We start from the raw sequence: 10,952 nt of genomic DNA, 5'->3' as shown, positions 1-10,952 counted from the left end.
GCACCTAGCTCCCAGAGTGGGCACTTGTCTAAGTTGCTTAGCCTGGAACTAAATACTGTCCCTTCTCCCAGGGTGAGAGGGTACGTCAGCATCAGCAACCCATACACACTCCTGTTAGATTCATGTACACATTTAATCAGCAATGCTGAGTACTAAGTCCCTGGTTCTACCCCAAACTAAGTCTGACCCCTTTCATAGCTACTGTACACAGTGGAGAAAGTTACATTTCTGATGAGAAAATATGGGCCTTCAGGATCCACGTGGAGTGTGGGAAGAAATGGAGTGGAGATTTATTTCCAGACTTTATTTCTATTTACATTTATTTACGTTTATTTTTATTTTGGAGGAAAAGAGTTTGAGTACATTGCAAGAGGACAGAGCACTGGGTCATAACTCGTGATCACCTGCAGCCTGATAAGGTTTTTAGAACACCTGGATTTGTGCATAGTCAAGAGGGCTGTACAAAGTGTGTGTGTGTGTGTGTGTGTGTGTGTGTATTTGTGCATAGTCAAGAGGGCTGTACAAAGTGTGTGTGTGGGTGTGTGTGTGTAGGGGGTTGCAGCTGGAAGGCCTTTTAGTCCTTACAGAGGACTGTTACCTAACCTAATATTGCTTGTGAACCCAACTCTGCCCTCTCAGGACTGCTAATGCAGGCTTATCAGGACCATGGACAGCGCCCAGCAGCTGGGCTTCCTCTTTTACTTTCTGAGCTAAAGTTCTGTCTGGCCTGCCCCAGACTTCTCAGTAAAACCTGAAGAGCAGAGCTGAGTTCTCCTCGCTCCCGTCTGTGATATTGGAGTTCATTTGGTGGGAGAACCGCAGCCTACTCCTCTGCTCTTTTCCTGGCCTTTGTATTGATTCTGCCCTTTTTCAGTCCTTGTTTTCCTGAGCCAGCTAGCATCTGTCTCAAACGCTATCTCCTTTATCATCCCAGTCCTCAATTCCAGTTTTTGAAAATCTGAAAATTTGAAAGTATTGCTTATATTGGTTAATGAGTAAAGAAACTGGCTTGGCCTGATAGGGTAGAACAGAGTTAGGCAGGGAGAACTGAACTGAATGCTGGGAGGAAGAAGGCAGAGTGAGAGATACCATGTAGCCCCGCTGGAGACAGATGCTGGAACTTTAGCTGGTAAGCTATAGCCAGTGGCAATACACAGATTAATAGAAATGGGTTAAATTTTAGCCAATAAGAAGTCAGGGCTAATGGGCCATGCAGTGATTTAATTTGGTTTCTGTATTATTTTGAGTCTAAGCTAGCCAGGTGATCAGGAACCAACAAGTGGCCTCCCTCCTCCAACATAGGTGTATAGATGCCTAAATCTATGTCTGTACCACATGAGTGTAGCTACCTGCAGGTATTAGAAGAGGGGTCGCCTAGAACTGGAGTAACAAGCGGTTATAAGCCACCACGTGGGTACTGGTGAATGAACCTAGTACTCTGCAAGAACAGCAAATGCTCTTAGCCACTGAGCCATTTCACCACCCCCCTCCCCAGCCCCAACCTTAACAGTACTGATTTCCCATCTCCCCTGGCGGATGCAGAGATGGGCCACATGTTTTCAGTTCTCTTATCCCACTGCATGCTAAGAGCCCTTGTCCCCTACCCTCCCTCCTCATGATAAACTAGTGTGTAAGGTAGGGAAGTGTAGGGTCTAGGGCAGGGGATGTAGCTCACCAGCAGCCCTCTTGCCTAGCGTGCACAAGGTCTCGGGTTAAGATCCAAGGAGGTGAGGAGAGAATAAAGGTGGGGTCTACAGCCCAGTTTCTTGATGCTGATTATCCCACTGTCCTACTGTTTCTTGTTAGTTACTTCAGATCTGTTTCTTTATCTCTAAGTCGGGATGATTCTCTCTCCTAAGAATGTAGTGCCTAATGAATTTAGCAAAGGGCTCTGTGTTTGATTGACAGACTTGAAGATAGCGGGTATAGTTATAATTTGACCCTTGGGACAGTCCTTCAGCAGACAAGGTAAAGGGCATAAAGATATTGATTCCTACAATGCCTGGCAGTAAGTGCCCACCCACAAATATTCAAACCCAAGCAGTGGGCATCTATTTGGAAATTATGCCGAACAGAGAGACCCAGCTTCGTTTACACAGCAAGACCCTGTCTCAAATTATGGGGTCTGTGAGATGGCTTGGAGGATTAGGAAGCTTGCAGCCAAATCTGAAGACCCGAGTTGGATCTTCAAGAACCCTTGCTCTCACCGTATGTACATGTACACATATACAAATGTTAAAAACAAATTTTCTTGCACATGAGATACTTAATGTGACCAGCAGATAGGACCTGCTCACACTGAATTAGTGATTTAGGAAGCTGAAGTTCCACAGGGCACCAGCAGGCTGACCTGAAGGTACCCGGAAAGAAGCTGTAGCCTGTGGAACTACAACACCCACAAGGCTTCGCGGCACTTCCGATTGGTCCTGAGTACGAGGGTGGTGATTGGTTCTCTGTGGGCACTCCTTGAACCCGGAAGTAATCTTAGTAGGTCCATGTGTAGTGGAGAACCGGGAGTTTGGAAGCGTTGGACGTGAATCCTGGGGCTCCTGAACAGTTTGGTCCCAAGCCACAAACAAAACTGCTGTGACTTCGAGGGGCGCAGCTGCGTCTCGCCCCACTCAACCTGTGCCCCATGGAGTCTACGTTCAGCAGCCCCGCGGAGACGGCCCTGCAGCGGGAGGCCGGAGTCCCAGGACTGGTCACTCCTCCCGAAGACCTTGACCGAGTGTATGAGCTGGAGCGAGTCACGAAATTTGTCTGCGACTTAGGGTGTCAGCGGGTGAGGGCCAACTTAGAAAGCGAGGGTTGGCTCGCCTCTGGGGATGGCTTGCTGGGATTGGAATTTTGGATGCTACGGGGGTTGAGGAAATCGGAGTTCGCCCGCGTCGAACGGACCACCCGCCACTCCGTGGGGCCGAGTGTCCCTCTGGAAGTAGGGGTTTTGAAACTTGAGTGTCTCTTTTACAGACGCTCTTGGTGGAGGAGTGAACCGTTGCTGACTTTATGATTTGTGCTTACAGGTGGCCTTACAGTTCCCTGACCAGTTACTGGGAGACGCTGCAGCAGTGGCTGCACGGCTGGAGGAAGTCACGGGATCTAAGATGTTCATTTTGGGAGACACGGCTTATGGCAGGTGTGAACTCCTGCTGGGAGTCAGTGGTCGGGTCTGAAGATCTAGGCCCCGTGGGGTTTCCTTGCTGACAGGATCTGCCTCCAGTGACTGTGTTTGAATGATGACGAGAAGCTCCTAGTGCCGGCGTCCCTCCGTGACAGTGAATACCTAACATGTTACCACTTTATCCAGTGGCCACATTTCCCATTGATGAAAGCCCTTTCCAGGTAGGGAGGCCTCTCACCAGCGCTCTCTCTCCCCCCTGCAGCTGCTGTGTGGATGTTCTGGGTGCTGAGCAGGCTGGAGCGCAAGCCCTTGTCCATTTTGGTCCTGCCTGCTTAAGCCCCCCTGCCCGTCTGCTGCCCATCACCTTCGTCCTTGGTCAGCGCTCTGTTGCCTTAGAGCTCTGTGCAAAGGCCTTTGAAGCCCAGAACCCAGATCCCACAGCCCCGGTGGTACTGCTGAGTGAGCCAGCTTGTGCCCACGCCCTAGGTGAGAAATTATACCTGTGAGGGAAGGAGGGGTAGATGCGTGGCCGCATGCCTTAATTTCCCCTATGAAACGCACTTGCATAGAGCTCTGGATAGCAGCTTGGCCTCGCTTGTACTTTAGGGTCACATTTAGTCTCCTGGGGATGAGGCATCTTCTGCTGTGCCGGACTTCAATTCTCATGCCACCCCCTTCTCTTTCAGAGGCTTTGGCCGCTCTCCTGCGCCCAAAGTATCAAGATCTGCTCATCTCCAGTCCAGCTCTGCCCCTGCCAGTGGGGTCCCCAAGTTCACAGCCTGAGCCCCTTGAACGTTTTGGACGACGCTTCCCCCTGAGCCCAGGAAAGTGTCTGGAAGAATACGGTGCCTTCTATGTGGGGGGCTCTCAAGCTAGCTCTGACCCTATCCTTGATCCAGACCTGAGCAGACTGCTCTTGGGGTGGACACCAGGACGACCCTTCATTTCCTGCTGTCCAGACACAGGACAGACACAGGACCAGGGTGCCCAGGCTGGGCGGCTAAGAGCTCGAAGACTGTATCTTGTAGAGCGGGCCAGAGACGCCCGTGTAGTAGGGCTGCTGGCAGGCACATTAGGTGTAGCTCAACACCGCGAGGCCCTGGCACACTTGCGGAAGCTGACTGACGCTGCTGGGAAACGGAGCTACGTATTGGCCCTGGGGAGGCCCACACCTGCCAAGCTTGCCAACTTCCCTGAGATGGACGTCTTTGTGCTTTTGGCCTGTCCTCTGGGAGCCCTAGCCCCCCAACCTTCAGGTGGCTTCTTGCGGCCTGTATTGATGCCGTGTGAACTGGAGGCTGCCTGTAACCCTGCCTGGCCACCGCCAGGCCTGGCTCCCCACCTCACACATTATGCGGAGCTGTTGCCCGGTGAGTGGCGGGGGGAGAGGGGGACACATCTTGGCTTGAAAGTTGGGGCTTGGAGTTGAAGGACCAGGATAGCTATCCTCTCTCCCTTCCTTCTCAGGTTCCCCCTTCCATGTGCCACTCCCACCACCTGAGTCAGAGCTGTGGGACACCCCAGATGTATCCCTCATTTCTGGGGAGCTCCGAGCACCACCTTCGTGGAAATTGTCACGTGACACTGGGTGCTCTGCCCTAGCTCAAAGGCCACAGCTGGAGCTGGCTGAGAGCAGCCCTGCAGGTAAGCATGCCAGTGCCTGCCCCCTGCTAGGGTCCTGTCCAGGTCCAGCCCACACAGCTTGTTCTCATTCCCTCTACAGCTTCGTTCCTCGGTTCTCGGAGCTGGCAGGGGCTGGAGCCCCGCCTGGGCCAGACACCAGTGAAAGAAGCCGTCCGCGGAAGACGGGGTATTGCCATTGCCTATGAGGATGAGGGAAGCAGCTGATGCCATGCAAGGCCAGTGTCATAGAGTGACAAATCGGCTGAACCAGCGTCTCCTCCTCTACAATGATACTTGAAGGAACCTGGACAGGGAATGCCAGTGGCTTCTCCCTGAGGGCCTATCTAGCCTGTCCTGGCACTGGCTCGGCATGCCTCGGTGCAATAGACGCCTGCTTGGTGGGGAAAAAAGGTTCAGGCCTTTCCTGGGCCCATCTGTCAGCAGCCTGGGACTGTGGCTGACCCCAGTTCCTGGTGTGCAGTATAGTTCTGCCCTTGTTCAGGGGCAGGAGTTGGATGATCCACACCCGGGTTCTTCCCCTCAGCACTGTTGAGGGCAGGGACAGGAGTTGGATGATCCATACCCGGGTTCTTCCCCTCAGCACTGGTGGCTTTCTAGGCAGAGTGGTTCTACTGCGGAGGCTATTCTGTAAATGGTGGGATGTTTAGCTTTAGCAAAAGCACCTCCCCCAGGTATGACAACCCAAATGATCTCCAGATACCATGTAACTGCTTCTAATTGAGAACCACTGGTCTAGACCCATACTCTGTCCAAGACAGTGTTCATGAGACACATGACTTCTGCAGTTCTAAGTGGATGAAACCTGTTTCTCAGTTCCACTGATGACAGTTCAGGCACAGCACAAAGCTCCACAGGACAGTGCTGGCTATGCTGACTCAGACTTGTCTCTGGGAGACACCAAGAAAACTGAAATAAACTGAATCCTCCTCCTCTTGCTTCTCTTTATTCACCAAGCACATCTCCTCGGCTCTACACAGTTCCTGTGGGTGGGTACAGGAGCTACATATGTGACCAGGTTCCTGTCCTCGGAGTGGTTGGGAAGAAATAGTGACCCCGTGAATTAGAATTGTATGTTAAGAAGGGAGCCTCGGGGACAACTGGACCTCAGCAGATTCAAGAGGCATCCCATATAGGGGAGTTCTGAGCTGGATCTTGAAGAGACAAAAAAATATTGTCAGAATAAAAGAAGTGGAAAAGCACATTGGGCCTAAACAGACCAGTCAACATGGTGGGTACTTCAACCAAAGTGTCGTTGCTGGGGCTGGAGGTGTAGCTTGGTAGAGTGTTTGTCTAAGTTGTAGGTCCTAGGGTTTAATTCCCCAGCACTGGAGTGTGTGTCTGTTTGTCTGTCTGTGGCTATTTAATCCCAGAAGAAAACAAAACTTACCTACTCATTGTCCACAGAAGAAAACAAAACTTACCTACTCATTGTCCACATTACCCAGGACTCTTAAATTGGCTCTGTCCAGGTCACATAGTGTCCAGGCTAAGGATAAAGGCAGAGCTGTAAACTGACGTGGGAACTGGGTTCAAGTGAGCACCACTCATATAGTCTGCCACGTTCTGAGGACCCACCTGTATACCAGGCGCTAGAAACACAGTACAACCAAGCATGGTGCTTCCACCTCCTGGGGAGGATGGACAGACAGAAACAAAACAGAACGTAGTACATCAAGTGGTGATAAGAATTATGGGGAAACAAAACTGCGAAGGAGAAAGGGTTGTTTAAGGGAGTTAGGGGTTGGAATGTTGTACAGAATGGGTAAGGAAGGCCTGGAAGGTGAGCAAAGACTGGAAGCTAGAGAGTGGGGCACATGAACCTAGAAACGGGGTGAACAAAATGCAAGAGGGAGGGGTATCACTGACCGAAATAGCTAGGAGACTAGACTAGACTGGGAGCATAGCTTTGCGTACCATAGGAGACTAAGAATTTTCTCTTCTGTTCCCAGTGAAATAGGAACCACGGGACATTTGAGCAGGAGAATGACATGTCCTTGAAAGCCACACCTGGACGTCACGGGAGCTTACAGCTTGCACTCCACCCTGCCTCTGGGTTAGGAAAGGCAACCTATAAAAATGACCTCTGATGACCACTCGGCAGTGCGAAAGCCACGAAAGCCTCCTTCAAGCAGAGGGAACGATCCAGAGCTTTCCTACAACTAGGTAGGACTAGAAAAGACTGGAAGGATATGCAGTGGTTGGAGAATAAACCAGGAGTCCAGTGGGCAGGTTAGGGAACAAGCAGCCCAAGTGTAGAGCCGCACCTGGCGCGCAGAGCGCCGGGCAAGACTACAACTACCACAGTGCTCAGCGGCACGACGTCTACCGCGGCCAGACCGCAGCCAGCCAGCCTCTGTGCGCGGAGGTCACGTGGAGCCGGCGCGTCACCTGCGTCGGTCAGGTGGAACTGCGGGGCGGGCCCACAGACTGCGGGGCGGACGGTGGTCGCGGTGTTCTCTCAGGTCCCACCGATCCGACCCCTGCCGTCGCTGCTGCCATGACGGGGCTGGCGCTGCTCTACACCGGGATCTTTGTGGCCTTCTGGGCCTGCATGATCGTTGTGGGTGAGTGGGGCCCGGGCTGGCTGAGCTGACCGGCTGGGGCGGGGGCAGGTGGCAGCCGGAGCCTGCCCAGCGCGGTGCCCGACAGCAACGTAGGGAGCCGACCCCGGGCTGCGAGAGCCACACCGGCCCTTCCAGGGTCGCGACCGCCGCCCCCCTCTCGTCTGCGAACGCAGACTTGGGCGCCCTGCTTCCTCTTTTCGCTCCCTGCCTTCCCCTTCACATCTTGTTGGTTAAACAACGACTGGGCCGGCGGGATCTGGCGCGGCCTGGATGCCGCGCTTGACCGAGGAGGGACTTGGTGTCATTGAGACGGGTTACCTAAGGAGTGGCAGGAAGAAAAAAAAAATGGAGGCCTGGGCGGAGGTTCTGTTTCGCTCCGGGACTCTTGTCTTCTTAGATGTGTCGGGCAGTTGGGCTGGGGAATGTGTCTCAAAAGAGCAACCCTTAACTCCTTTTCTCATTGCTGCAGGAATCTGCTACACCATTTTTGACCTGGGCTTCCGCTTTGATGTGGCATGGTAAGGGCATGGCGGGGATTCTCCTAGGAGCCCCTTCTTTCTGTAGTCTGAGCCCTAGTTCAACTCTTCGGACACAAGGACCTATGGGAAATACCAGGACTGGGGGGCTGGGGCTGGGTGGGAGCTGAGTTTCGTGTACTCTCTCCCAGCCCTGCCCTTTCCTGACCACAGTCGACTGGCTTTCTTCCCTATTCCCACACCAGGTTCCTGACAGAAACTTCTCCCTTCATGTGGTCGAATCTGGGCATTGGCTTAGCAATTTCGCTGTCTGTGGTTGGAGCAGCCTGGTAAGTGTCGGGGCAGTGGGGTTAGTGGGAAGTTCTGAGTTGTGGCGGGTGGTGTCATTGGGTTCTTAATCATGCAGGGGACAGTGTGACTATTTGAGCACCTTTAATCAGTGTGTCCTTCCACCAGGGGCATCTATATTACCGGCTCTTCCATCATTGGGGGTGGGGTGAAGGCCCCCAGAATCAAGACCAAGAACTTGGTTAGGTGAGTAGAAGAGGCTTTGGTTGTCAAAGCCAGCCTGCTGCGATGGAGGTCTGCTGACATACTGGCTTGTGACCAGCCTCATCGTGAGTCAAGGAGAGCTAGCTGTCTGGGGATTTTCTGACAAATGGCTGATTTCCTTCTCCTCTCTTTTCTCCGCCCCTCCCCCAACCTTTACCATTACTATTGCCAGCATTATCTTCTGTGAAGCTGTGGCCATCTATGGCATCATCATGGCGATTGTCATTAGCAACATGGCTGAGGTAAGGGAAAACCCAGTGGTTTATGCTTTGCCTAAAGATTGGAGGAGAAGGTAGGTACATTAAGGGATGGCTTCTGATGACCTGTCCTCCTCAGCCTTTCAGTGCTACTGATCCCAAGGCCATTGGCCATCGAAACTACCATGCAGGTGAGTGGGTAGCCCAAAGTTCAGTCTTGCCAGGAATGGTGGTATGGGCCTTTAAGTGGCGGGCATTGAGCTAAGAAGCCAGCCAGCACTACAGAACTAGAGTGGACATCCCCGCACCCCCACCTACATGCATACACACAGACGTAGGTGTCTGGGCTCTACACACTTGCTCCTAGCTCCGACTTCCCAGCTTCAGACTCCTTTTTATATTCTCAGCTGCTTGAGCCTGCTTTACAGAGTTGGGGTGGGATTGGCCCCGTTAGCCCATTTCGGATCCTTCATCATCTCCTGTGCTTATCTTGGCCTTACTTGAGCTGTTTTTTATCCTCCAGGCTACTCCATGTTTGGGGCCGGCCTCACAGTTGGTCTTTCCAACCTCTTTTGTGGAGTCTGCGTGGGCATTGTGGGCAGTGGGGCCGCCCTAGCTGATGCACAGAACCCCAGCCTCTTTGTGAAGATTCTCATCGTGGAGATCTTTGGCAGTGCCATTGGCCTCTTTGGAGTCATCGTTGCAATCCTTCAGGTGCTGAATCCCCCCTAGGGAACTGTGGCCTCTTTGTCCTTGTCCTCAGCATAGCCTTACTCTGCTTTGAGAAGAATAGACTCCTCCCTTCTCCACCTGTAACTGTGAGACCCTTTCCCATCTCTTGGTTCCCCTTTGTCTGTTGCTGTATATGCATATATCTCCTTTAGTCCCTGTTTGCGCCCGTTTCCTCTGCTGCCTCTGGGAATGTCCTCTTTGTGATGCAGCCTGTGAGGGACGTCCGGGACAGTCTCGACACGCTTCCTCTCAGGGTCTGTGTGCATATGTACACCGTGCTGTCAGTAGACTTGCACGTCCAGATTCTGTATTTTGTCAGTGTGTGTGGTTTGTGGTGAAAAGACCAGTCTGAAGGTCTAAACATGACTTTGGCTGCTTGGCTAGGTTGACTCCTGGGGACACTGGCCCTGTCCATGCTTCTCCTCTTTGTTGTATTGCTGATCTCCTTTGTCGCTGTCCATGTCTGCCTATCAATGTGTCTGTCTTGTATGGTCATCCATCTGTGGTCTGTCTGTCCACTCACTGGCCCTGCCTGATTTGTCCCTGTTCTTCTTTTGCAGACCTCCAGAGTGAAGATGGGTGACTAGATGATCTGTGGGTGGGGCCGTGCCCCACTGTTATTTATTGCTGGTTTTCCTGGGACAGCTGGAGCTGTGTCCCTTAGCCTTTCCTGGGCTTGGTGTTCAGGGCCCTCCTGCACTCACCTCTTGCTGCCTGTTGACTTTGGAGGCATTGCAGTCCACACTGAACCCCAATGTGGGGAGTGGGCTGCTGATGGTGACTGTGTACAGCTGTGCACCTGTGTTCCCTACCCCCCATCCAGTCCATCTTCCTAGTGTTGGTGAAATAAACTTGGTATTTGTCCTGGTCATTGAGGCGTCTGTTGGCCCTTTGCGACACCTTTCACAGAGGAAGGGTAGGGCCTGTATACTCACGGCAACCTCTTCTCTTTCTATCCTCACCATCTCTGCTGTGGAAGGTGCTGGCTCCTGGGTGGCAAGGGCAGGGTGCTAGACTGCCTATAGCAGGGAGTCTTTTCCTTAAAGTCTGGGTTCTAGGATCTTCCTAGCCCTAGGCCCTTGGAGCCGTATGCACTAGATGCAAGCGGACTATAGCCAATTAGCTCTCTCAATTTCCCTACTCCTGAGACATCCGACACCTTCTCTTCCTGGCATCCAATTTTTTTTGCTTTTGATAGTTGTGTATGAACACCTAAATCTTCAAGAATCTCTTCAGTGGTCTCAATTCCTGGGGCCCTGTTCAACTCTGCCCATACCTATCCTATCAAATTCTGGATTGTTTCCCTAATCTTAGTTATCCTGCGCTTACCCAGAAGTCATTTTTAGTTAACACCTTTAAGGGTCTTACCCTGCAGGCAGCCCTGGTTGGCTGACCTTGAATAATGCTTCCGCGAAAGAGTTGGAAAGGCCCTGACCCCAGGTGGCCCACTAGCCAGACCCCGTCTCAACGACCTGAAGGGCCTAGCTAGCCGGCTTCTGCCTCTTTCCATCGCTAAGGCAAGCTGGTGGAGGAACCTGATGGATTCCCGCGCCTCTCCTGGGTCTCGGGCATCCGCAAGAGCGTCTCCCCGCTGGCAGGGCCGCGCAGGGCCAACGGCAGAGGCGGGCGGTGGAGCGGCGCGCAGCGCGTGCGGGCGCGCTGGAGG

General features: G+C 52.7%; 2 protein-coding genes across 3 annotated transcripts; both read left to right on the top strand.

The window, feature by feature from the left end:
• The first annotated feature begins 2,427 nt into the window (after positions 1-2,427).
• On the top strand, positions 2,428-5,693 carry Dph2 (DPH2 homolog). Its single transcript, XM_005370050.2, has 6 exons — positions 2,428-2,782; positions 3,024-3,136; positions 3,384-3,607; positions 3,808-4,491; positions 4,589-4,765; positions 4,845-5,693. Exons 1-6 carry the CDS (start codon positions 2,636-2,638, stop codon positions 4,967-4,969), a joined length of 1,470 nt encoding a protein of 489 aa, XP_005370107.1. The 5' UTR covers positions 2,428-2,635; the 3' UTR covers positions 4,970-5,693.
• Positions 5,694-7,155: 1,462 nt separating this feature from the next.
• Atp6v0b (ATPase H+ transporting V0 subunit b) lies at positions 7,156-10,157 on the top strand. Of its 2 annotated transcripts, XM_026777514.1 has the most exons (9): positions 7,156-7,329; positions 7,799-7,847; positions 8,051-8,134; positions 8,262-8,339; positions 8,530-8,599; positions 8,694-8,745; positions 9,078-9,268; positions 9,439-9,540; positions 9,847-10,157. In XM_026777514.1, the coding sequence occupies exons 1-9, from the start codon at positions 7,263-7,265 to the stop codon at positions 9,871-9,873; spliced, it is 720 nt and encodes a 239-aa protein (XP_026633315.1). In that variant the 5' UTR covers positions 7,156-7,262; the 3' UTR covers positions 9,874-10,157. The 2 variants fall into 2 exon arrangements, with proteins under 2 accessions (XP_026633315.1, XP_005370106.1); XM_005370049.2 differs by lacking the exon at positions 9,439-9,540 and having other exon boundaries at positions 7,159-7,329.
• Positions 10,158-10,952: the final 795 nt, after the last annotated feature.

The sequence above is a fragment of the Microtus ochrogaster genome, unplaced genomic scaffold, assembly GCF_000317375.1.
Source record: "Microtus ochrogaster isolate Prairie Vole_2 unplaced genomic scaffold, MicOch1.0 UNK69, whole genome shotgun sequence".
In the NCBI taxonomy this organism is placed as follows: domain Eukaryota; kingdom Metazoa; phylum Chordata; class Mammalia; order Rodentia; family Cricetidae; genus Microtus; species Microtus ochrogaster.
The sequence above is the reverse complement of the archived record's forward strand: the minus strand, read 5'-3'. Positions and strand labels throughout refer to the sequence as shown.